Below are 27,918 nucleotides of genomic sequence, written 5' to 3' on the forward strand. Positions count from 1 at the left end.
TGCAGGAAATTAGCTGTTAAATTGCATATTTTTTCTTATCTCATTAGAACTTATTTTATTTTTTATTTAACCTTTACAATGACGGCCTACCCCGGGCCAATTGTGCGCTGCCCTATGGAACTCCCAATCACGGCCGGTTGTGATATAGCCTGGAATCGAACTAGGTTCTGTAGTGACGCCTTAGGCCGCTGCGCCACTTGGGAGCCCAACAACTAACAGGTTAGTGCAAAAAACGCAATTATCACAACACAGAATAGACTTCACCGGACCAATGTAACATGGCATTATTTTCCTGGCTTGGCTTCCCCACTGATTTGACTCACACACCGCTAGTGTTAAAACTGCAAAAGTGTCTCTCCACCCCATGGCAAAATTGATAGAATTGCAGGAAATGTGCTGTTAAACTGCACATTTTTTTCTCTGCCCTATACCAAAATGTTTAGAATAGCAGGAAATGTACTTTAAAACCTACATTTTTCTCTCCGCTGTCAAGACAGGGCCAGTAAAATGCTTTTCCCCCGGGGTGGGGGGAACCCCAACCAAATCTCACTAAGGACCCCCAAAAGGTTAGGGCCAGCCCTGGCTACTGGTAATGCAATTAAGAGTTACCTTAACTGCACAAATGGATTGATTCCATAAATCAGTTGACTGCATGTGTGGGTATGGATGTGGGTACGCAGACCCACAAGCCACTGCGTTCCCTCATGATCAATTCATATTTTTTTGTGAAAAGTCAGTCAAAACCATCAATGACGGCTTAGGCTTAGTACAGGGACAATATAAAAATACATCTGCATAATTGTAAGCATCATAATTCGGTTTTGTCAAATAAATAATTACTAATTTACTAACAGATTTGTCTCCAAGTGGTGTGGTGTTATAGTGGCTGCATGTCTCTGTTTCAGAGATGGAATTCAAATTCTTAGCTGCACACAGTTATTGAGCAGCCATGACACAACTAATGAATTTTAAAAAAATAGACTTTTAAAGGAGTAAAATATTTATATATACAAAACAGTTTACAGCAATATTTCTGAGTTAACACTAACCAATGTGGGGGTATTGGTGTTCAGGTGCGTGTTGTGCACCTTGTTTTCCCCATTGGGTCAAGTCAACAGAGAAGGGGAAAATAACCCAGAGGATCTTGAGTCAAGTAGGGAAACAGGTGTGTGTGTGTGTGTGTGTGGTGGGGGTGGGGGGGTATTGAAGGGTAAGGCACAAGACACAGCATCTCCAGCTTCTCTTAGGCTGAGTTTACACTGGCAGCCCAATTCTGATATTTTGACCGCATCATCAATCACCTATCAATCAATCAATCTACTACTTATTCAAAGAGAAGCACTCTATAAAAAAATTCTAAACAACAAATAATCGACACTAGGGGTTGGACCGTCTGGATAAATGTAAGTAATGTCAGTAAAAACCATTGGGCATCGAATTGATCTTTTGTGGACACGAAAATCAGGTTATGGTGAGCACTGTGTCCACTGGGAGTCCCCGACTCAACATAAATTCATAAGTGATCATGTGTCATAAGGCATCCTTGCTTGGCTTGATGGAGCCCTACATCACTTCTGGAATCAAAACCCCAAAATGAAAACTAAACCAGCAGATCCTGTGATCCCCATGAACTGGTTAACAGTCCACAGTGGTAAGGAATTGTCAGTGAATGCCCTTAACTGCAACTCCATCTTCTTAATTATAGTATAATTTATATGCAGACATTTCATTCAATATGCTGCCGAATGAACACACTTGTATTATCTCAGAATAAAACTAACAACACTATCAAACCTGTGTCTACGATCCTAGTTCTCTGGGATCAAAAGGCCACAACTTTTTTTTATACAACATATCCATTCCATTCTTTTCTAAACATCATTCAAGGGTGCCTCATCCACTGGATAATTACAGCTTAATTATTAAAGTCAGATGGTAGATCATAGCAGAAAGGAGCGAGGACCAATCTGCCAACCAGAAGAACATAAAACTGTATTCTAGAAAATATAAATTGGCATGTTTCCTAAAAGAAATGATTTACAGTTCAAGAGTGAAGTGTAACCTGAAGTTGACTCGCTGAAAGTTTTACAGTGAAAAAATGTTAGCCAAGACCAGTGCTAGAGGAAATGTATTTCTGCAATACACATCTTGTGTGAAAGAGAACTCATTCCAAGATACTGTAACCAATACATTAATCAGTTGTGAATTATAGTGACTTTCCAAACAATGACCTGAGAAAAAAAAAGTCAGGCATGTTTTTTAGGCATCAAGGTCAGCCCTTATTATGTACAAGGTGAAGCTAGCCAGTGAGAGTTGGGGACACTAGCCAGTCACCACTCCATCTGTTGATACACGGCTAGCTATTTGATTGCAATTATCAGGAAGCTGTTTTTTGTTGTGAAGTTTAGGCTTGTTGCTCTTACATTACATTTGGTATTTTCATGAAGTTTGGTTTATGCCAACCAAACTTGATAGACTTCAGTAAAACTGACAGTGAAACCCTTGTGTGACACCTGTCAGAGTTATTTTTAGTTAGCCTCGAGTGTGATTGGGTGCCTTTGTGTAAAACACTGTTGAATTATAAAGTGGCCACATTGCGACTGCAGCTCCTTGGTGCTAGGGAAGTCATGATTGGCAGGCTGGTGACGTTGTGTCTCCTGGCTTCATCCAATGAGCTTACTGCTGTCCTGGTGAGACCCTCTTACATCACGGCACACTTTTTATCCTCTGAGGGAACGTTCCCATCCGCCCTCTCCATCTCCAGAATGATCCGCTTGAATACCTCTACAGCGGTCTGCAATGCATAGAGTTGAAAGTAGAAAAACAAATCAATAAATAAGTTCATGCTTTTCAAGAGACACATTTTTATGAGTAGCTCTGTCTGCAGAGAAGATATCTTTGTCTACCTCGTTTTCCTTGGCAGAAGACTCCATGAATGCTGCTCCCCATGAGTGGGCCAGCTTCTTCCCTTCCTCTGGTTTGATCACCCTGAGGGGAGGAGGGACACATTGAGCATGATGTAATGAAATCACACCTTTTTATAGGTCAGATAGCATTAATGTACCTATATGACCACAAGGTCCAAGACCTTAGATGGAAAACCAAGGTGAAACCATATGCCAGTTTTTAAAATGGGATGGTAGTGGCATGGTTCTATACATAATGTACCAGCCATGCATGTGAGTGGGAGCACCAATGCGCTCCTCCTTCATTCAGCTCAAGTAGGTTTACCTTTCCATGTGGAGATCTTTTTTATTTCCAACAAGAACAGTTGGCACCCTAAAAGAACACACCTACATTTTAAAAAGTGTACTTGGAAAACCAATTTTTTACAATCCAAACAGATCATCAAAAGCAGCATCACTAACCTTTTATAACTTTGGTTAACTTACTGTATTTTCCCAACCATATCTAGCAGCTTGTCATGAAGAACCTGAACAACTTCAAAACTGCAAAAAGTGAGACAAAAAGAGACAGGTTACCAGTGTGTATTGATGGACAGACAACTATCTATACACACTTTAGAGTCACAAGATCAGAGGGCCAGGACAAAAAATGAACTGCAAATTAAATGTACCCGTGACTCCTCACCTTTTCATGGAGGTTACTGCGTAGACCAAGACATAACCATGGATGTCCATTGAATGAGACTGATGGAAAATAGAGTACTCGTCCTGTAGAGATAAGGCGAGAAATCGGTTAAAGAGAGAAAACACAAGGACGGACAAGTGCTTCTGAAAATAATATTGTCTGTTGTTTTCTTTCATATCCCAACCATTTTACATGTTGCAACGGCACAAATGGTCACTAATCACCAGACATTTATTTTGTGTTATTTCAGAGAGCAGAGAAACAGAGGTAAAGAAAGAAGATGAGTAATGTAAAGCATACATACCTGACCAGCAGTATCGACCAACTGAAGATTGAAATCTTGACCGTTGACAGACACCATTTTGTTGAAGGCTGGAAAGAGTTGAAGAGGAAGTTGTCAAGTCCAGGCTATGCCACATAAGGTGAGCACATGGTAATTGCTGGATATAGCATGATCATAAAAAGGAGCATATGTTCTGCTTTTCACCCATGCATATTATTTGACCCTCAATGACACCTTAATAGTGGCTGCAATAACTTCGAATAACAAAACTGATCCAACGAAAAAACGAAATAAAAATACTTACTGTTTTCAATGGTAGGGTCATATGAATCTACAAACTGTCCTTCCACGAACTGTATTGTGAGAGAAGACTTTCCTGTAGAGGTAGAGAAAAATGGCATTGTTGAGGCCGATGAGCAGCAATTTCCAAAATCATAGGAAAACAAAATGACATTTGTTACCCGACTCTGAGCAACAGTTATACATTGTGATTGGCTGTGTTAGTTATGACTGCAGCGGTTTCACAATGAAAATATCTAGCTAGGTCTATGAGCTAACGTTAATAACGTTTGTTCGCCGCGTTAACACATCGTGGAACTTGGCTTAAGTTGTTAGCGCACAACTTTGGCATGGTGACTAGAGTAAGCAGAAGGTTATCAACTACAACGTTTATACATTAACACACTACACAATTACAGAGCTGTGACATTATCTTATGTGCTTGATTCTGTTTTGGTACTAGAAGCTAGCTAGCCTTTGTTTGTTTTTTATCATAACTACGCTATTGCTAGCTAGCCATCTAGCAGCAACGTTAACTATGAAAACAAAAACAAAGGATGGCTAAGTAACTTAGCTTCTTAGTTCACTCACCAACAGATCTGTACCCAATCACAGCAATCTTCCTGTATTTTGGTTGAGGCATTATTTTAAAATAGTAACGTAATATAGAATGTTGTTTTTGTATCTATGGTCGTTTTAATAAACAAAAAAAAACTTTATCACCGCATTCGTATCACGTCACGTGACAACAACAAACTTTTCAGCCGCTGGGCTTCGAGTTGCAACTTCAGAACTGAACTGAAGCTGATAGAACACGTATTTCGACTGATCGGTTATCGATATAGTTATGTATAGCGATAATTAGTTTGAAATATCTAAATATTAGTTTTCAGAACTTAAAACAGGAAACCAAAACGGATTATTCACAAGAGTTGCGCTTCCCGAGTAACACTGTCGGAAACTGGTAAAGCACACCGTCGTAAAACTACATACGTCAGAGCTTGTTCTTCGATGAGGTTTAACGGCGGTTGGCATCCAGTAAATGTTGCATTATCGCCACCTACTAGACTGGAGTACAACTCCCTAATACTTAGAATTAATAAACAAATACCCTACCATCTAACAAAACACTCACAAAAAAATATATAAATAACACTACCCTACTCCACTATTTACATCTATTTAGTCCTACCTCAGGCCAACAACTTGAAAGGAAGAGACCCCACCATTTAAGACACCCTGTAACTCTTCTGATGTAAAGTCTCGTACACCCAAATTCGCACAACCTCAATTTTCTGCAACATACATTCCATCCCTGCAGTACAGTTGATAACCATTGCTATAAATGCAAAAAATCTAATCTTACTGAAACATATCACTTGTTGGCATTTCCCTCTTTACTGGTACAGATCTACTACTCACACCACTCCTCCCAGGATCCCTCCCCCTTGACTCATCTCCAAATCAAATCAAACTTTATTTATCACATACGCTGAATACAACAAGTGTAGACCTTACCGTGAAGTGCTTACAACAGTGCAGTTCAAGAAGAGTTAAGAAAATATTTACCAAATCATCTAAAGTCAAAAATAATAAAAAGTAACACAATAAAAAACAATAAAGAGGCTATACACAGGGGGAACCGGTACTGAGTCAGTGTACGGGGGTACAGGTTAGAGGTCATTTGTACATGTAGGTAGGGGTGAAGTGACTATGCATAGACAATAAACAGCGAGTAGCAGCAGTGTACATAACAAATGGGGGGGTCAATGTAAATAGTCCGGTGGCCATTTGATTAATTGTTCAGCAGTCTTATAGCTTGGGGGTAGAAGCTGTTAAGTACAGCTCCGGTACAGCTTGTAGTAGCAGAGAAAACAGTCTATGACTTGGGTGGCTGGAGTCTCTGACAATTTATGGGCTTTCCTCTGACACCGCCTATTATATAGGTCCTCCTGGATGGCAGGAAGCTTGGCCCCAGTCATGCACTGGGCTGTACGCACTACCCTCTGTAGCACTACCCTCCTTTTTGAGGATCTGGGGACCTATGCCAAATCTTTTCAGTCTCCTGAGGGGGGAAAGGTTTTGTCGTGCCCTCTTCACGACTGTCTTGATGTGTCCTCTACTTTCTTCACTGCCTCAGCATATGAGAACTTCTGCCCTGAAACCACAAATGAATCAGTTAAAAGGCAAGGGTCCACTTTTACCAAAAACTTCACTCCTATTGTCTTTATCCTGACCATCGGTGCAAGCCTCAGGCTTTAAGAACTTCACCACATCTACCACCTCAGATACTTCGCCCTCATTCACTTCCACTTCTCCTCCTATTTCAGCTCACTCTGCTTACACTTTCTACCATTCTTCTTTAACAAACCATCTCCCTTGTTCTGCAATTTTTAACGACTCAAACTCACCCTCTTCCTCCCTCTCTCTTCGAAATAATCTGCCTCTCTTTTTTTCCTCCATATTCCAAGTTTACGTCTCCTCATGATAATACTGCACTTCTCCTGACATACATCTTGTTCTTACCTTCGCAAGGGAAGTCATTTAAGCGGCTGTCACAATCTCCGTACAATCAGCACGAACCCCTCGGGATGTTGCGCTCAACAGTGCATCCCATTTATAAAGCAGCTGCTTCTTCTTGATGTTCTTTATAAAAAGCTACCGCAACGCTTTTCCATTTCAAACAAGCGCGCTCTTCCAACCACCATCCACCATCTCGCTTCATGCGCTTGATACCCTCACGTCAGAGCTTGACATGAGGGTGCCCTATTTTGTACAGCAGAGGTCACTCTCACCCTGATTTAGTTATATGCAAACGCGTGTGAGAGAAATACACATTCAAATAGCAAAACACTTTCAGCAGTTTTTATTATTAAATTGACAATGACCGTACAATATTAACATATACATCCTTTTACAGAAACATGTATTTTTTTATAAATAATAATTATGTGCCATTTAGCAGACGCTTTTACCAAAAACGATTTACATTCACGCGTGCATACATTCTAAGTATGGATGGTCCCCAATACTTGACTTGGACTGAAATAGGCGCCGGTACTCATTTTGGGTGTTGGTACTGTTTATATTTAGGTGCAGGAGCTCCACAATACGTTTGAGCTAATATTCTATAACAGGAACAGGAGTTTAAGCAGGAGAATATTTGAGGTGCCGCTACTCAGCTCCGGTGAGCTTCCGCCCAAGTCAAGTACTGGAATCTAATCCAGTGTCCTGGCGTTGCAAGCGCCAGTAGTACCAATTGAGCTACAGAGCAAGCAAGTAGACAATGGACCTGATCGGACAGCTCAGAGCTTCAGCTACAGAGGACCACACAGAGAACCTTTTATCAGTTTTAAATAGGCCTATGCTTATTTTATGGCCCAGGCCCTATTCAACCATGAATGTGTACAGTGATCCTTGTTATGTGGAAAGTGATCACTCCACAACAAAATCAAAATATGTTAAATAGCTGCTTAAAAAGTTAAGCAAGTTAGGTTGAGTAGACTTATGCCATCTTTGTGTAGCCCCAGCAGCCCCTTAATTACACAATTGAAGAAGATAGAAACGATTTAAAATGATGACAGACTTATCTTTACCATACCATTTGGTACTAGACACATAACAGATGGTGTGGGAGAAGGGATTTGTATATAAAGACTAGCCTACTTTTGAGGCTCTAAAAACTTCAGGCAAACTTACAGATTGGAGTGAAACAGGGTTGCCAAATCAATATATTTTCTCAGTGGGTATGCTATGCTCAAATTAAAACAAGCAGCAACGGTGTAAGAAACAAACTGAAAAAAAACATGTATTGTTCCAGTAGAGGAGTCCTTACAAAACTCTCTTCAGTTTAGATATTCACAGTTTTAAACAATCTTCATATATTTTTAACCAGAGTTCACTTTTATAGCTAGCTAACAATCATACATCATCGTAAAGAATACAGTTTAACAGGACATACAGATAATTGAACATGTAGTAGCTGACTGTTCTGGCATTGTGATATGACAACCCATTTGGACATTTGTATGATTCAGGAGAGGTTGAGGAGTGTTTTTACCCCTGTGAGACAACAACATATGAACATTCACTTGAGGTCAACATAAATCTATGGACACAAACTCATAATTGAAAAACGTAATTTACAAAATAAAAGGAACTTGGAAAAAATATTGGAGAAAAATCTCCATGCATGTACACAACACGCTGCGCAAAAAAATGAATGCACACTGGCAGACAGATCCACACACGCACACAAACAGTCTTTCTCAAACACACAGATCACAGTTTAACGTGGTCTTAAGTTCCAGACCATTGTTTCCAGTGTTTGTTGCTGTTCTCTTCATAAAAGTCTGTTGTCCAACTTTTCAATCCAACAATAAAATGTCCTTATTAAATAAGGTTTTGATTCAAATATGTAAATGAGAATGATATACTAAAAAGAGTAATATAGTACAATTGGCCATATGCATTGAAGTAGAGTTAATGTACTTTAATTAATGTTAACTGATTTACTCTAATTCTTTGACCCCATGCAGACATCTGCTTCTTTCCTAAACATTCCATTAAAGGACAACAGAAAGAAGGGAAATTATGTTCACAAGATGACAGCAGAATAAATCTTTTGAATAATACACAAGGTAATAAGTACAAGAGCGCAATAGGCAAAAAGGAGAGATGAAAAGACAGCGATATCTAGAGAAGTACACAGAGCTGAAGTTCTTGTGGATATAAGGGCACAAGGCGAGGCCCAGATGCAGACACAGGAGGCAGACGGTTAGAGTCTTTGTAGTTTATTTATAATCCAAAAGGAGTTGGCAAGAGAATGGTTGTGGACAGGCAAAAGGTCAAAACCAGATTCTGAGTCCAATAGGTAAAGAGTGGCAGACAGGCTTGATGTCAGGGCAGACAGAAGGGTCAGGAAGGCGGGTACAGAGTCCAGAAAAAACAGGCAAGGGTCATAACCGGGGAGACTAGAAAAAGAGAATAGAAAACAGGAGCACAGGAAATCACGCTGGTTGACTTGAAAACATACAAGACGAACTGGCACAGAGAGACAGGAAACACAGGGATAAATACACTGGGGGAAATAAGTGACACCTGGAGGAGGTGGAGACAATCACAAGAACAGGTGAAACCAGGGCGTGACAGTGGAGTTCTTTCCAGTCAAGGATCAAGATGTTTTGAGATTGGCAGACATTTTAGCAAAAGTCACCATGGATGTCGATGAAAAGTTAATGTATTGGGAAAGACCTCGAGACTAGATGACAACCATCTCTATACTCTATGTACTATACATGTCTATACTTTATATAAGATACATGTCTATACTCTATGTACTATACATGTCTATACTCTATATACTATACACTCTATATACTATACATGTCTATACTCTATATATGATACATGTCTATTCGTGCTCCCTTTCTATTCATTTTGTTTCCTTCACCATTGTCTTCCTCCCCTTTTTTTCTTTTTTTCAATTTATTTCTCACTATAATTTATTTCCCATTATAGACCTGACAGAAGAGGAGACTGGCATTGGTCCCCTTGGTGCAATACCTGTCCTGTACCTATACTCTGAAGTATAATCATGTCTGAGGTCCAAGTCCAGAGTTTCCTCCTCTTCTCATTTTAGTAGTAACAGGATCACCAGTCATCCATCAGCAAACAGGTCAATCCCCTTCTCTCTTTCAAAGAGAATTTACTACAGATACATATTTGGAGACACTGCTCTTTGGCAAGCTTACTTTGGTAAGCCCAGGTCATTAGCTTGTTCAAGTGTCACTGAATCTTTGTGAGTCCATTAGCCAATAGGAGCCTGAGTGGGATGGTGGAGCGGGACACAGTCAATAGCAATATATGCAGCCCTTGGAAGAGAGAGAGGACCATATTAGTGAATCAGCCGATCACAACGTGTGTACGCTGAAAACTGTTGCTCTGATTGAAGAAGCAATAAAACTGTCCTTCTTTAGACTAGTTGAGTATCTGGTGCATCAGCACTTGTGGGTTCGATTACAGGCTCAAAATAGTACCCGCAAAACACCAGTCTCAACATCAACAGTGAAGAGGCGACTCTGGGATGCTGGCCTTCTAGGCAGAGTTGCAAAGAAAAAGCCATATCTCAGACTGGCCAATAAAAATAAAAGATTCAGATGGACAAAATAACACAGACACTGGACAGAGGAACCTAGAGGCCAGCATCCCGGAGTCGCTTCTTCACTGTTGACATTGAGACTGGTGTCTACCCCAAAGTGCTCACTCCACCCCAACTCAAGGCTATCATGGTTATTGATACCAGACTGTCTCTTCTCCTCCCAGAGGATCTCTGATGGCTAACAATAACATACGCTGACATAATGTAAACGTTATACATTACCCTCTCTCCCTCAGTGACATTGTTAGTTTCTAAGATCTCCACCAATCTCCTCTTATCAATGCCTGCCACATGTATTCGCTTCCCTGCACTCAACACATTCCAAGCTTAGTTGCACACATTATGTACCTTCCTCCTATAACCCTTAACTTCTGGTGTAGACACTCAACCTTAGCACTCCATCAGTGACATTAATAAGTAACATTTCATATTCTCAGAACCCAACAAAAGTAACCTACCCAACCCTGGTTATGTAATGGGACTAACTAGTAAGTTTCCTGGATAAAGAGGCCTCTTCAAACTCAGCGCAACTCAATGTCTCTTCAAGGTCCTCCAGCAGCCAAGGATGGAAGACATTCAGGGACTCAGACCAGCACACACATACTGTACATACCAACACCACACACACACACTGTACATACCAACACCACACACATACTGTACATACCAACACCACACACATACTGTACATACCAACACCACACACATACTGTACATACCAACACCACACACACACTGTACATACCAACACCACACACATACTGTACATACCAACACCACAAACACACTGTGCATACCAACACCACACACATACTGTACATACCAACAACACACACATACTGTACATACCAACACCACACACACACTGTACATACCAACACCACACACATACTGTACATACCAACACCACACACATACTGTACAAACCAACACCACACACTGACATGAGTCTCACACAGACACACTCACCTTTGGTTGGACCAGTAGGCTTCCTGTGATGCTGAACATGTGTGATAATTCCAGAGACATACTGTGGGAGACAGAGTATACATTTATATAATATATAATACACAGGTATCACCGAGAGAAACCTCACATATACACAATGCCAATGGCCTGGGATATTCATGGATAAAAATGTACTGTACTAACAACAGCAGCAGGACTCCAAACAAGGACATGCAGGAGTACAGATAAGGCAGGTAATACTCCCACAGATCTGACAGACAGAACATGTAACACGTTTTAGAGTAATTTAGGAATTAAACTTTCATTGCAGATTTTTAGTTAACAACGCCAACAGACAAAATATGTGAAGAGGTGGAAGATGAAAGACAAAAATCACATAAAACAGGTTATGAAAGTCACATAACAGAGGGAGAGAATGAGAGGGGAGTAGGAGAAGAGGGGTTGTTTTACCGTAAAGACTTGGCCATATTATCATGAAGTATGGCTGATGCCACCCACACCATTCCCAGTATCAGCAGGGTCAGGAGGAAGAGGACTACTGCTGTCTCATACAGACGAGCCATCACACCCAGTGTACAGAGAGTATAGAAACATTATACCACATCTTATTTACATTTACTGTACATGATGCCTTATCACTAACCTTGTTCCAGATATGTATGTGCTTTAGCCAACTCATCCCAATCATCATGCCATGGCAACAATACTCAGGGGATTTGGCTCAAGCACATCTTCTAACCAGTCTTCTCTGTCACTGAAGCAGGTACATTTTTGGATCCAGCGAAGCCCTCAGACTCAGTGAAGAAGTAGGCAAAGGGCAGGAGGAAGAACAAGGAGAGGTTGGAGAAGAGGAAGACTAGATTCCATAGTCCTGCATTGAGAGATGGGGACAGACAGTGTTATAGACAGTGAAAGGCTTTATCTCTCTCTACCACAGGAGGCCGGTGGCACCTTAATTGGGGAGCACAGGCTCGAAGGGAAAGGGGATACCTAGTCAGTTGCACAACTGAATGCATTCAAGTGAAATGTGTCTTCCGCATTTAACTGGTTGGGTGGCTGCGGGTGGCTGCCTTGACGACCTCATCATTGGCACTCGGGGAGCAGTTGTTAACTGTCTTGCTCAAGTGCAGAACAGCAGATTTTTTCCACCTTGCCGGCACTTGGATACAAACCAGTGACCGTTTGGTTACTGGCCAAACGCTCTTAACCGCTAGGCTACCGTCTGCCCCCATAGTAATAGATGGAACGGAATAAATTGAATGGTTTCGAGTAGAGGTCGAAAAGATTATGATTTTTCAAAACCGATACCGATTATTGGACGACCAAAAAATGCTGATACCGATTATGCCGATTTTTATTTACACTGCTCAAAAAAATAAAGGGAACACTTAAACAACACAATGTAACTCCAAGTCAATCACACTTCTGTGAAATCAAACTGTCCACTTAGGAAACAACACTGATTGACAATACATTTCACATGCTGTTGTGCAAATGGAATAGACAACAGGTGGAAATTATAGGCAATTAGCAAGACACCCCCAATAAAGGAGTGCTTCTGCAGGGGGTGACCACAGACCTCTTCTCAGTTCCTATGCTTCCTGGCGGATGTTTTGGTCACTTTTGAATGCTGGCGGTGCTTTCACTCTAGTGGTAGTGTCGTGGCTAATAATTTCAAAATATGACACTTGCAAGAACCTGTGAATTCAATAATATACTTTTAATACAAAAGTATCGCAAGCCGGAGTGGTCCGCGGAACACACACACTTTTTCAGAGCACTCACTCTGATTTATACACATACAACATATGAGTCCATCCCACATGCAAATGAAGTTTCATCCCAATCCGTGCATCCTGCTTGTTCAGCCCAATAACGCCCATATCTGCTTTCCGTCAGATTATAATGATGACAAGACCCTTGCTTTTTCCCTGCACTCAGCTTAATGTGTTCTCCTGTTTGTGTGTTATCTAGGGTCAGCAGACTATGTGTCTCCTCTGTTTTTAGCGTGCTCAGCTATACTAAAAATACTATACATTCCTCTATGCTATAGGCTTGCTTTGCCCCTGCACTTAGCTCAATGTGTGTCTTTATCTCGGATCAGCAGACTATGTGTCTCCCCTGTCATTCCTTCAGCATCTCCATGTCCTAAGAATATGTGAGTTATGTCTATAATCCATCAGTTGGTCATTTGGCTGACCCCCTCCTTTGTATATCCCTCTGACCTTTGTATGTCCAGCTGTCCTAGGCGCCTATGTGTCGCCTTCTCTTCATGTGGTTGTCTAAGATCAGCAGACTATACATCTATGGCCTCCTCTGTTCTCCTCTCCTATACAATAGACAATGTATTTTACCAGAATGGCAAATGCACTCTATAAGTGTATCTCTCTCTTGTGTTACAGTATTTATGTTCCTCCATATATGTACATAATTTCTCCCATAGTAGCATGAGATGGCACATCAATGCGAGCTGTGGCAAGAAGGTTTGCTGTGTCTGTCAGCGTAGTGTCCAGAGCATGGAGGCGCTACCAGGAGACAGGCCAGTACATCAGGAGACGTGGAGGAGGCCGTAGGAGGGCAACAACCCAGCAGCAGGACCACTACCTCCGCCTTTGTGCAAGGAGGAGCAGGAGGAGCACTGCCAGAGCCCTGCAAAATGACCTCCAGCAGGCCACAAATGTGCATGTGTCTGCTCAAACGGTCAGAAACAGACTCCGTGAGGGTGGTATGAGGGCCCGATGTCCACAGGTGGGGGTTGTGCTTACAGCCCAACACCGTGCAGGACGTTTGGCATTTGCCAGAGAACACCAAGATTGGCAAATTTGTCACTGGCGCCCTGTGCTCTTCACAGATGAAAGCAGGTTCACACTGAGCACATTTGACAGACGTGATAGAGTCTGGAGACGCCATGGAGAACGTTCTGCTGCCTGCAACATCCTCCAGCATGACCGGTTTGGTGGTGGTTCAGTCATGGTGTGGGGTGGCATTTCTTTGGGGGGCCGCACAGCCCTCCATGTGCTCGCCAGAGGTAGCCTGACTGCCATTAGGTACCGAGATGAGATCCTCAGACCCCTTGTGAGACCATATGCTGGTGCGGTTGGCCCTGGGTTCTGGACTGGCCCGCCCGTTCCCCAGACCTGAATCCAATTGAGCACATCTGGGACATCATGTCTCGCTCCATCCATCAACGCCATGTTGCACCACAGACTGTCCAGGAGTTGGCAGATGCTTTAGTCCAGGTCTGGGAGGAGATCCCTCAGGAGACTATCCGCCACCTCATCAGGAGCATGCCCAGGCATTGTAGGGAGGCACGTGGAGGCCACACACACTACTGAGCCTCATTTTGACTTGTTTTAAGGACTTACATCAAAGTTGGATCAGCCTGTAGTGTGGTTTTCCACTTTAATTTTGAGTGTGACTCCAAATCCAGACCTCCATGGGTAGATAAATTTGATTTCCATTGATAATTTTTGTGTGATTTTGTTGTCAGCACATTCAACTATGTAAAGAAAAAAGTATTTAATAAGAATATTTCATTCATTCAGATCTAGGATGTGTTATTTTAGTGTTCCCTTTATTTTTTTGAGCAGTGTACATATTTGTAATAATGACAATTACAACAATACTGAATGAACAATTGTCACGCCCTGACCATAGAGAGCCTGTTATTCTCTATGTTGGTTAGGTCGGGGTGTGACTAGGGTGGGTCATCTAGGGGAATTGTATATCTATGGTGGCCTGATATGGTTCCCAATCAGAGGCAGCTGTTTATCATTGTCTCTGATTGGGGATCATATTTAGGTAGCCATTTTCCCCATTGTGATTTGTGGGATCTTGACTACGTGTTTGTTTAGCTACTTGTTAGCAAACCAAAACATCATGGTTTGTTTGTGCTTGTTTGGTGAGTTTGATTTATTAAAATATGTGGAACTCTACATGCTGCACCTTGGTCCAATCATTATGACGATCGTGACAACAATGAACACTTATTTGAACTTAATATAATACATAACTAACTTTTTTGTCTCAAATAAATAATGAAACATGTTCAATTTGGTATAAATAATCCAAATACACAGTGTTGGAGAATAAAGTAAAAGTGCAATATGTGCCATGTAAAAAAGCTAACGTTTAAGTTCCTTGCTCAGAACATGAGAACATATGAAAGCTGGTGGGTTCAATATTCCCAGTTCTTCAATATTCCCAGTTAAGAAGTTTTAGGTTGTAGTTATTATAGGAATTATGACACGTCGACTATTTCTCTCTATACCATTTGTATTTCATATACCTTTGATTATTGGATGTTCTTATAGGCACTTTAGCATTGCCAGCCTAATCTCGGGAGTTGATAGGCTTGAAATCATAAACAGCACTGTGAATCAAGCATTGCTAAGAGCTTCTGGCAAACGCAGTAAAGTGCTGTTTGAATGAATGTGTACGAGCCTGCTGCTGCCTACCACCGCTCAGTCAGACTGCTCTATCAAATCATAGACTTAATTATAATATAATAAACACAGAAATATGAGCATTTGGACATTAATATGGACAAATCCGGAAACTATAATTTAAAAAACAAAACGTTTATTATTTTAGTGAAATACGGAACCGTTCCATATTTTATTGAACGGGTGGCAACCCTAAGTCTAAATATTGCTGATACATTGCACAACTTTCAATGTCATGTCATAATGATGTAAAATTCTGGCAAATTAGTTCACAGTTTACCCTGACTCTGCTTGCAAGAGAAGTGACACAATTTCCCTAGTTAATATTGCTTGCTAACATGAATTTATGTGAACAAATTATGCAGGTTAAAAAAATATACTTCTGTGTATTGATTTTAAGAAAGGCATTGATGTTTATGGTTAGGTACATTTGTGCAAAGATTGTGCTTTTTTCGGCAATGTGCTTTTGTTAAAGTTGAAGTAGGCTGTGATTCGATGATAAATTAACAGGCACCGCATTGATTATATGCAACGCAGGATAAACTAGTAATATCATCAACCATGTGTAGTTAACTAGTGATTATGTGAAGATTGATTGTTTATTATAAGATAAGTTTCATGCTAGCTAGCTAGCTCATATCATATCTGTCTTATCATCATCACTTGTAACCTGGGGTGGACTGTCATTTTTCTCTGAACAAATTCAATAGGAATAAAAAGAAAATATGTGAAGCATGCACACTGAGAAGATCTTTCAACAGCACAGGACTTCAACCACGTACAAAATGTCAGCATACATTTTTTTTTTTTTTTTTACCTTTTATTTATACAGGTTTTTTCTCATTGAGATAGCTGGGTCTGACAACGTGTGTGTCAGCGTAACTATCTGTGTGAGTATGTTCATGTAGGGTCTTGTGTGTGTTTACCGTGTATAAGAGATCTGTTAAGCCACTGCATGTAGTAGTTGTGTGGGAAGGAGAGCAGGACCTCGTTGGAGAAGATGGAGAGATGTGGGAGTAGAACAGCGCCCACAGAGACAGAGAGAGTGAAAGTACAGAGCCACAGCCTAGAGAAAGACAGAGAGAGAAAGATATTTTACAAAAAGAAGCTGCATTCCCATATGACACATAGAAATATCAAATATGTAGGTACAGTATATTGGTTTTCTGACATTCTGTGGTAATAACACCTCTATTGTTCAAAGTTACTTACGCAATTTTGTTGACTATTGCATCTTCGCTGTCATCTATAATTTAAAGCACACAACAATTATTATTATGGCTTTCAAAAAGAGGAATAAGTGTGTGTGTTGGTGGGGTGGGGGGCAGACCGGCTGGACAATAAACTGGGAACCTGATAAAAGACAATACCTCCTTTCACAAAATTGGCAACAAAAGGACGACAAGCACATATTGCTCAACTCTCACAAACACCTGCAGGCTAAAAGTGTTCTTAGAGTAACAACTACATACAAAAAACATGTTTGCACATGGAAAAGTGTTTTTGTGTGTGATGAAGCAAAGCACATTTTTGTGTACGTACAGTGTGTGGCAATACTAGGTTCTTTACAAAAACAGTAGATTAAATTGGCCAAAAGTAAAACACTAACCCTTATCACAGTACAGTAATGTCTGGACCCCCACAGAGATGGCCGCCTCACTTCGCGTTCCTAGGAAACTATGCAGTTTTTAGTTTTTTTACGTGTTATTTCTTACATTGGTACCCCAGGTCATCTTAGGTTTCATTACATACAGTCGAGAAGAACTACTGAATATAAGAGCTGCGTCAACTCACCATCAGTACGACCAAGAATATGACTTTCGCGAAGCGGATCCTGTGTTCTGACTTTCACCCAGGACAATGGAATGGATCCCAGCCGGCGACCCAAAAAAACGACTTCGTAAAAGAGGGAAACGAAGCGGTCTTCTGGTCAGACTCCGGAGACGGGCACATCGCGCACCACTCCCTAGCATACTTCTCGCCAATGTCCAGTCTCTTGACAACAAGGTTGATGGAATCCGAGCAAGGGTAGCATTCCATCAGGGACATCAGAGACTGTAACGTTCTTTGCTTCACGGAAACATGGCTCACTCGAGAGACGCTATCGGAGTCGGTGCAGCCAGCTGGTTTCTCCACGCATCGCGCCGACAGAAACAAACATCTTTCTGGTAAGAAGATGTGCGGGGGCGAATGCTTTATGGTTAACGAGACGTGTTGTGGTCACAACAACATACAGGAACTCAAGTCCTTCTGTTCACCTGATTTAGAATTCCTCACAATCAAATGTCGACCGCATTATCTACCAAGGGAATTCTCTTCGATTATAATCACAGCCGTATATATTCCCCCCCAAGCAGACACATCGATGGCTCTGAACGAACTTTATTTGACTCTTTGCAAACTGGAATCCACATATCCTGAGGCTGCATTCATTGTAGCTGGGGATTTTAACAAGGCTAATCTGAAAACAAGACTCCCTAAATTGTATCAGCATATCGATTGCTCAACCAGGGCTGGTAAAACCTTGGATCATTGCTATTCTAACTTCCGCAACGCATATAAGGCCCTCCCCCGCCCTCCTTTCGGAAAAGCTGACCACGACTCCATTTTGTTGCTCCCTGCCTACAGACAGAAGCTAAAACAAGAAGCTCCCGTGCTGAGGTCTATTCAACGCTGGTCCGACCAATCTGATTCCACACTCCAAGACTGCTTCCATCACGTGGACTGGGATATGTTTCGTATTGCGTCAAACAACAACATTGACGAATACGCTGATTCGGTGAGCAAGTTCATTAGAACGTGCGTTGAAGATGTCGTTCCCATAGCAACGATTAAAACATTCCCAAACCAGAAACCGTGGATTGATGGCAGCATTCGCGTGAAACTGAAAGCGCGAACCACTGCTTTTAATCAGGGCAAGGTGACTGGAAACATGACCGAATACAAACAGTGTAGCTATTCCCTCCGCAAGGCAATCAAACAAGCTAAGCGTCAGTATAGAGACAAAGTAGAATCGCAATTCAACGGCTCAGACACAAGAGGTATGTGGCAGGGTCTACAGTCAATCACGGATTACAAAAAGAAAACCAGCCCAGTCACGGACCAGGATGTCTTGCTCCCAGGCAGACTAAATAACTTTTTTGCCCGCTTTGAGGACAATGCAGTGCCACTGACACGGCCCGCAACCAAAACATGCGGACTCTCCTTCACTGCAGCCGAGGTGAGTAAAACATTTAAACGTGTCAACCCTCGCAAGGCTGCAGGCCCAGACGGCATCCCCAGCCGCGCCCTCAGAGCATGCGCAGACCAGCTGGCTGGTGTGTTTACGGACATATTCAATCAATCCTTATCCCAGTCTGCTGTTCCCACATGCTTCAAGAGGGCCACCATTGTTCCTGTTCCCAAGAAAGCTAAGGTAACTGAGCTAAACGACTACCGCCCCGTAGCACTCACTTCCGTCATCATGAAGTGCTTTGAGAGACTAGTCAAGGACCATATCACCTCCACCCTACCTGACACCCTAGACCCACTCCAATTTGCTTACCGCCTAAATAGGTCCACAGACGATGCAATCTCAACCACACTGCACACTGCCCTAACCCATCTGGACAAGAGGAATACCTATGTGAGAATGCTGTTCAACGACTACAGCTCAGCATTTAACACCATAGTACCCTCCAAACTCGTCATCAAGCTCGAAACCCCGGGTCTCGACCCCACCCTGTGCAACTGGGTACTGGACTTCCTGACGGACCGCCCCCCAGGTGGTGAGGGTAGGTAACAACATCTCCACCCCGCTGATCCTCAACTCTGGGGCCCCACAAGGGTGCGTTCTGAGCCCTCTCCTGTACTCCCTGTTCACCCACGACTGCGTGGCCACGCACGCCTCCAACTCAATCATCAAGTTTGCGGACGACACAACAGTGGTAGGCTTGATTACCAACAACGACGAGACGGCCTACAGGGAGGAGGTGAGGGCCCTCGGAGTGTGGTGTCAGGAAAATAACCTCACACTCAACGTCAACAAAACTAAGGAGATGATTGTGGACTTCAGGAAACAGCAGAGGGAACACCCCCCTATCCACATCGATGGGACAGTAGTGGAGAGGGTAGTAAGTTTTAAGTTCCTCGGCGTACACATCACAGACAAACTGAATTGGTCCACCCACACAGACAGCATCGTGAAGAAGGCGCAGCAGCGCCTCTTCAACCTCAGGAGGCTGAAGAAATTTGGCTTGTCACCAAAAGCACTCACAAACTTCTACAGATGCACAATCGAGAGCATCCTGTCGGGCTGTATCACCGCCTGGTACGGCAACTGCTCCGCCCACAACCGTAAGGCTCTCCAGAGGGTAGTGAGGTCTGCACAACGCATCACCGGGGGCAAACTACCTGCCCTCCAGGACACCTACACCACCCGATGTCACAGGAAGGCCATAAAGATCATCAAGGACAACAACCACCCAAACAACTGCCTGTTCACCCTGCTATCATCCAGAAGGCGAGGTCAGTACAGGTGCATCAAAGCTGGGACCGAGAGACTGAAAAACAGCTTCTATCTCAAGGCCATCAGACTGTTAAACAGCCACCACTAACATTGAGTGGCTGCTGCCAACATACTGACTCAACTCCAGCCACTTTAATAATGGGAATTGATGGGGAATTGATGTAAAATATATCACTAGCCACTTTAAACAATGCTACTTAATATAATGTTTACATACCCTACATTATTCATCTCATATGTATACGTATATACTGTACTCTATATCATCTACTGCATCTTTATGTAATACATGTATCACTAGACACTTTAAAATATGCCACTTTGTTTACATACTCATCTCATATGTATATACTGTACTCGATACCATCTACTGCATCTTGCCTATGCCGCTCTGTACCATCACTCATTCATACATCTTTATGTACATATTCTTTATCCCTTTACACTTGTGTGTATAAGGTAGTAGTTTTGGAATTGTTAGTTAGATTACTCATTGGTTATTACTGCATTGACGGAACTAGAAGCACAAGCATTTCACTACACTCGCATTAACATCTGCTAACCATGTGTATGTGACAAATAAAATTTGATTTGATATGTGTGTGTGTGTGGCCCTGACCTGTGTGTAGGTGTGTGTGGCCCTGATCTGTGTGTGTGTGTGTGGCCCTGACCTGTGTGTAGGTGTGTGTGGCCCTGATCTTTGAGTAGGTGTGTGTGTGGCCCTGATCTGTGTGTAGGTGTGTGTGGCCCTGATCTGTGTATGGCCCTGATCTGTGACTGATCATGATATTGATCAGATAGGTCAGCTGTTTCCAACAACTGAACAAATTGGTGCACAATTTAGAATGCATGTGCAAGTGTTGTAAAAAGGTTTGGGGGTGGTATTGAACAATTTGCTAACCCCACCCATTACGATGAAGAATGTAGTCCTAAAAACTGAAGGATGATCATATTTGCCACAGGCTTTGAAGTTTATTTTGCATACCATAGTTTTGTACAAGCAAAAGAAGACAGGCTATCCGTGCAGAGTCCTTTGTTGGTTAAAGTGAAAACCCATGGATCGCTGTGTTTCCTCCCCACTTCTCTCTCTCTCTCTCTGGCTTCGTACATTGTTTAAAATCACACTACAAGAGAGATGACTAGAACGACTGTGTCTGCCCTCCCAGGGTAACATTCCTTCAGGATTAGAAATTATGCAAATAATTAATTTACTACAACCCAACATCTATCTGCAATATTAAAGCTACCGTCCCCCTAATTTTTAAAATTATAATAATAAAAATAACATTCCCTGTGCCCCTCGCCCCATCTAACAGGACAGAGGATCCGGGAGGCCGAGGGAGGGGGCCAACAGGGGGAGGTTGCATAACAGGCTCTGGCTGTAATTTGTACCAGAGTGTATTTTGGAAAGCGTCCCGTCTCCAATACCAACGCTTGCTGTCAATTCCTGACGCAAACATACACTCACAAGTGAGGTGGTAGGGTTGCTACAGTTAAAAACAGCCTATAGCTCGTGCACATGCACACATAAATTATGGCCCCTTCATGGTAACCAGCCACTTGTTTACGTTGATATGCAAAACCTATACGCAGAAGTGTGAAGTAAAGGCAAACATATGCTGAAATATGCATTGATATACTGTATATGTCCATCCTGGCTGTAATACAACACCCACATGTAGGACCAAAGGAGGATATTGGCAGACATACAGAAATACCAACCGTATAATCAATTACTTTTACAGTTAATCAGTAGAGTACTGAGCTGCAGAAACCCAGCAGAAATTGCAGCCTGTGACGTGACCTGACCTCCACTCCCCTGACTTTTGGCCTCACAGACTCACACGATAGGAGATGATGTAGAGACAGATGAAAAGCAGGACACAGATCTGTGGAGACAAAAACACTGAGATCAATGATCAGGATCAAGCACGTGTTGTCACGCAATTGGGACATGATTGGACATTGGGTTGACAGAGAAGAGACAGTGAGATGCTGCATTAGTAAAACGTTACAACATTATAACAGAACGTCGATTCTTGCGATACAGGCATTTTCCATATCGCGCTAAAACATAAACTTGATATATCGCCCAGCCCTAACAGAGGGTAGTGCGTACCGCCCAATAAATACATCACTGGGACCAAGCTTCCTGCCATCTAGGACCTCTATACCAGGCGGTGTCAGAGGAAGGCCCTAAAAATTGACAAAGACTCCATCCACCCTAGTCATAGGCTATTCTCTCTGCTACCGCACAGCAAGCGGTACTGGATCGCCAAGTCTAGGTACAAAAGGCTTCTTAACAGCTTCTACCACCAAGCCATAAGACTCATGAACAGCTAACCAAATGGCTACCCAAACTGTTTGCATTGACCCCACCCCCCTTTTTACGCTGCTGTTACTCTGTTTATTATCTATGTATAGTCACTTTACCTCTACCAACATGTACATATTACCTCAATTACCTCAACTAACCTGTGCCCACACACATTGACTCTGTACCGGTACCCCCAGTATATAGCTGTCACGACTTCTGCCGAAGTCGGTTCCTCTCCTTGTTCGGGCGGTGTTCGGTGGTCGACGTCACCGGTCTTCTAGCCATCGCCGATCCATTTTTCAGGTTTCATTTGTTTTGTCTGATTGTCACACTCACCTGGTTTCAATCCCCTAATTACATGTTGTATATGTTCCCTCTGTTTCCCCCATGTCCTTGTCGGGAATTGTTCATTGTAGGTACGTGTGCCTTTTGTGACTGGTGTGAGACGTGTTTGGTGCCCATGTGTGTTTTGTGATTTTTGTAAGCCGGTAGTTATGTGACTGGTGTGAGACGGGTTTGGTGCCCATGTGTGTTTTGTGATTTTTGTAAGCCTGTAGTATTGTGACTGGTGTGAGACGGGTTTGGTGCCCATGTGTTTTTAGTTATTTTTGTAAGCCGGTAGTTATGTGACTGGTGTGAGACGGGTTTGGTGCCCATGTGTGTTTTGTGATTTTTATAAGCCGGTAGTTATGTGACTGGTGTGAGACGGGTTTGGTGCCCATGTGTGTTTTGTGATTTTTATAAGCCGGTAGTTATGTGACTGGTGTGAGACGGGTTTGGTGCCCATGTGTGTTTTGCGATTTTTATAAGCCGGTAGTTATGTGACTGGTGTGAGACGGGTTTGGTGCCCATGTGTTTTGTGATTTTTATAAGCCGGTAGTTATGTGACTGGTGTGAGACGGGTTTGGTGCCCATGTGTGTTTTGTGATTTTTGTAAGCCGGTAGTTATGTACATTAAACGGCTCCGGCCATTAACCAAGTTCTGCTCTACTGCGTTTGACTTCCATGCCACCAGTTACGCACCCCTTGACAACAGCCTCGTTATTGTTATTTTATTGTTGCTCTTAAATTATTGTTATTTTTTTATTTATTGCTTACTTCAGTTTATTTAGTAAATACTTTCTTAACACTTATTTTTTATTAACTGCATTGTTGGTTAAGGACTTGTAAGTAAGCATTTCACTGTATTCGATGACAAATACAATTTTATTTTATTTGAATTGACATCTTTTTTGGAGTCCAATAAATCTACTGACAGAAACAATGTGTTGATGTCACTGCAATTCTACCAGAGTTGAGTTGCAGGCCTAGTTGTAAGTAAGAGCTTTGTTATAGCAATGGACCACAATATAGTATGTAACTGTAGCAAGTACCTAATAACAACTTCATTTCCCAAACTGAAAGGCAATGCCACAGTGACACAGTGCTCCCAAATAGCCAACTAAGACTTTCAGAATCTTTAATACATAACATATGACTAAAAAATTCCTCTGTAAAAAAGCAAGACATCTAAAACCAGTACTTAGCCAGTACTCAGATACAGGCTGAAGAATAGTGTACTATAGCTGGTTTGAAACAGCCCTAGGCTTTCAGGCAGCTCAAAGAGAATGGAGTGCATGCTTGGCAGTGTGAGGATTCGTGGAGAGAGGGGTTTTCAATCCACAGACTATAAAGCTGTTAGGTCTATGAGGACTTGATGGAGAGGTGGGAGTGTGGGGGAGAGGACAAAGCCCATTTCACAATGCCTAACCATCTAATGCCTAACACGCTCACAGCCCAAACAGCTAATGCACAGCACACTAATAACCCAAACAAAAGCTCTACTCTGTATGAGAGAACTGCTAACAAATGACAGTCAGAGAAAAGGGAGAACCATGGAGGGTTCACAGCGTATACAAGCAGCATCTACTGAAAAATCTATGGCCTAGTTTCAGGGCTTAAAGTTGAGCCTCCCATCCCAGCAAACAGTCATCATGTTCAGTCACAACAAGACAGTCCTTTGTGAAGGACAAAACACCACAGGCCTTTATAGTTATTCTTCGCCTGTCCTGATTATCCTTCACTTTCCTATCTGCTCCAGTCCATGACAGACAGACAGAGCCCCACTGAGAGCACCTTCACCTGCTCTAGTCCAGAGGACTACAGTGTTCCCTGTCTCAGCTCTGATGCACACTCACTTCCCTATCCGTCTGTCCCCACCTACACTATATATACAAAAGTATGTGGACACCCCTTCAAATTAGTGGTTTCGGCTATTTCAGCCACACCTGTTGCTGACAGGTGTATACAATTAAGCACCTAGCCATGCAATCTCCATAGACAAACATTGGCAGTAGAATGGCCTTACTGAAGAGCTCAGTGACTTTCAACGGGGCACCGTCATAGGATGCCACCTTTCCAACAAGTCAGTTTCTCAAATTTCTGCCCTGCTAGAGCTGCCCCGGTCAACTGTAAATGCTGTTATTGTGAAATGGAAATGTCTAGGAGCAACAACGGCTCAGCCGCAAAGTGGTAGGCTACACAAGCTCACAGAACAGAATGAGTGCTGAAGCGCGTAAAAATCATCTGTCCTCTGTTGCAGCACTGACTACCGAGTTCCAAACAGCCTCTGGATGCAACGTCAGCACAATAACTGTTCGTCGGAAGCTTCATAAAATGGGTTTCCATGGCCGAGCAGCTGCACACAAGCCTAAGATCACAATGTGCAATTCCAAGAGTTGGCTGGAGTGGTGTAAAGCTTACTGCCATTGGACTGGAGCAGTGGAAACACGTTCTCTGGAGTGATGAATCACGCTTCACCATCTGGCAGTCCAACGGACTAATCTGGGTTCTGCGGATGCCAGGAGAACGCTACCTGCCCGAATGCATAGTGCCAACTGTAAAGTTTGGTGGAGGAGGAATAATGGTCTAGGGCTGTTTTTCATGATTCGGGCTAGGCCCTTTAGTTCCAGTGAAGGGAAATCTTAACGCTACAGCATACAATGACATTCTAGACGATGATGTACGTCCAACTTTGTGGCAACAGTTTGGGGAAGGCCCTTTCCTGTTTCAGCATGACAATGCACCTGTGCACAAAGTGAGGTCCATACAAAAATGGTTTGTCGAGATTGGTGTGGAGGAACTTGACTCGCCTGCACAGAGCCCTGACCTCAACCCCATCGAACACCTTTGGGATGAATTGAAATGCTGACTGTGAGCCAGGCCTAATTGCCCAACATACGTGCCCAACCTCACAATTGCTCTTGTGGCAGAATGGAAGCAAGTCCCTGCAGCAATGTTACAACATCTAGTGAACAGCCTTACCAGAAGAGGGAAGGCTGTTAAAGCAGCAAAGGAGGGACCAACTCAATATTATTGCCCAGGATTTTGAAAGGAGATGTTCGACGAGCAGCTTTCCACATACTTTTGGTCATGTAGTGTATCTGTCTGTCCCCACCTGTCAATCTATCTGTCCACCTGTCATTCATCAAAAGATGTAGGACAAGCACAAAATAAGTGGTTACTTTTTATGCCCATCATATAAAATACAAGTGGGAGAATGGGATTACTGGTAACTATGCACGTTACTTGTTAAGACTCAACAGCCTTTCAAAGGGCAAATGTTGGCCATGAAAAACAGAACAGCACCACCACTACTTGATTAAAAGGCTGCACCCTCTGTCCAGCCTAATACAGTAAGAACACAAGTGCATGTGAATAGAAACACAATTGCCCACGTGTCTGCATACACACACACACAAACACACACAGAGAAGAAACCCTAATTCACAGGAATGGGAGTTAGAGAGGTAGAGAAAGAGGAAGGGAGTCTGGAATGACTCATCAGTGAGTCAGACAGGTAGAAGAGAGATGGAGATCTACTGTGCTAAGCAGGGTCATAGGTCACTTCTCTGTGATACTGTAGTGATAGAGCAATTATGCCAAGATCACAGGTTGATGACTACATATAACATTTAATGTGGTTCATATACCAAACACTGGCATAACTACATTTCACACTACAGTTCATGCTACACCAAAACACTAGACAAATGGCAACAGGTGTGACATCGTGTAACTGTGAGTTGTACACATATACCAGTGCAACAATAATCATCTTTACCACAAATACCCAAGTTCTCTTCATGCCTTGTTACTCAGTTTTTAGAGCTGGAAGTTAGGCTACATTGAAGTTAGGCTACATTGAAGTTAGGCTACTTTGTACATTTCAATGACGCTGAGATGTTGATGAATTTTTCAAAATCTGGATAGACTAGTCCACTGAGAATTTATAACTCATTGGGTTATAAATGATATAATATGATTATTACTATTAAGAATTTAGCACACGAATGCAATATTTATCCTGAATTACTTGGTGAACAAAATGTCTTATGTTTGTTGTTACATTGTAGACAGGTGTATATAACCGTGGATGCTGGTACAGTAGTAAAAAAGTGCTATTGAGAAATATGAAACACATAAACAAATTCTAATAGCAAGTTCCCTGGAATAGCCTGTACCCACATATATTCTTCTTTATACATGTTATGAGATATAAACAATTGCATTTGCAGCTGGCTGGTGATGACAACAGTGCAGTGAGAGCGCTCCACTCAACAGGCAAGCTCTTTCAGTTTCACCGCAATCAACGTGTAGCCTACAGCTTGCACTTACTATGGTCTCTCTGACTCGGTCGTGGGAAAGATGGTCACGGACCGACACGTCTTCTGGAGCTTCCATGCTCCGACAACCATATCGCGGATTGACCGCCCTTTATGTGGCTCAAATTTATTTATGTTGCTGCTTCGTCAGACCAGCGCAGCAGCTCAGCTTGTCCTTGTTCCTAGGCTGACTGATGCTATGCAAGTGAGTCGTCTCGCTGCTGCTCAGCTCTTGTGGGAACAGAGCCGCTGTACAAAGCCGCATGGGGATGCAGTTGACGCTGTGTCAACAAAAATTGCTGGTACAATAGACATTTCATTTTTGGTTTCTTTGATGAAGATTATTCAAGCTACATTCATGTGATCAGCAACTTGATCATGTTCCTAATACCAGATAATTTCACATTTGATGTAATGCCCCCGAGGGGCGCAGCGGTCTAAGGCACTGCATCTCAGGACAAGCGGCGTCACTAAAGTCCCTAGTTCGATTCCAGGCTGTATCACATCCGGCCGTGATTGGGAGTCCCATAGGGCAGTGCACAAGTTGGCCGGGGTAGGCCGTCATTGTAAACAAGAATGTGTTCTTAACACACTTGCCTAGTTAAAGAAATAAAGAGCGCATTTTTCACTGGCTGTCCAATGGGGCTTATTCATTACTTCAATTCTGTTGCAAAACGTTTCGAAAACGGGATGGAACGAGGGAACTACCTGAATTCGTCCAATA

General features: G+C 42.5%; 1 protein-coding gene and 1 long non-coding RNA gene across 6 annotated transcripts; both read right to left on the minus strand.

Moving 5' to 3' along the window:
* Positions 1-982: 982 nt before the first annotated feature.
* LOC110528119 (GTP-binding protein Rheb) lies at positions 983-5,149 on the minus strand. Its single transcript, XM_021609942.2, has 8 exons — positions 4,745-5,149; positions 4,179-4,250; positions 3,896-3,963; positions 3,592-3,674; positions 3,393-3,449; positions 3,232-3,279; positions 2,907-2,988; positions 983-2,794 (listed from the first exon to the last, which is right to left on the minus strand). Exons 1-8 carry the CDS (start codon positions 4,794-4,796, stop codon positions 2,702-2,704), a joined length of 555 nt encoding a protein of 184 aa, XP_021465617.1. The 5' UTR covers positions 4,797-5,149; the 3' UTR covers positions 983-2,701.
* A 1,106-nt stretch (positions 5,150-6,255) lies between these two features.
* Positions 6,256-27,703, minus strand: LOC110528120. 5 transcript variants are annotated; one of them, XR_005052619.1, is made up of 8 exons: positions 27,208-27,699; positions 21,957-22,123; positions 16,940-16,973; positions 16,654-16,793; positions 11,733-12,153; positions 11,283-11,343; positions 6,680-10,026; positions 6,256-6,311 (listed from the first exon to the last, which is right to left on the minus strand). It is a non-coding gene; the product is annotated as an uncharacterized LOC110528120 (long non-coding RNA). The 5 variants fall into 5 exon arrangements; XR_005052622.1 differs by lacking the exon at positions 6,256-6,311 and having other exon boundaries at positions 7,005-9,126; positions 9,730-10,026; positions 27,208-27,703; XR_005052618.1 differs by lacking the exon at positions 6,256-6,311 and having other exon boundaries at positions 7,005-10,026; positions 27,208-27,703.
* Between the last annotated feature and the right edge of the window lie 215 nt (positions 27,704-27,918).

Source organism: Oncorhynchus mykiss, chromosome 7 (genome assembly GCF_013265735.2).
Source record: "Oncorhynchus mykiss isolate Arlee chromosome 7, USDA_OmykA_1.1, whole genome shotgun sequence".
Classification (NCBI taxonomy): Eukaryota; Metazoa; Chordata; class Actinopteri; order Salmoniformes; family Salmonidae; genus Oncorhynchus; species Oncorhynchus mykiss.

Bases quoted from the DNA above. Each gene is read 5' to 3' on its own strand.
- LOC110528119 (XM_021609942.2), bottom strand. From the start codon at position 4,796: ATGCCTCAACCAAAATACAGGAAGATTGCTGTGATTGGGTACAGATCT. The intron at 3,964-4,178 runs GTAAGTATTTTT...AACTCTTTCCAG, and splicing joins TGACCCTACCATTGAAAACA to CCTTCAACAAAATGGTGTCT. The intron at 3,280-3,392 runs GTAAGTTAACCA...GTGTTCTTTTAG, and splicing joins GATATGGTTGGGAAAATACA to GGTGCCAACTGTTCTTGTTG.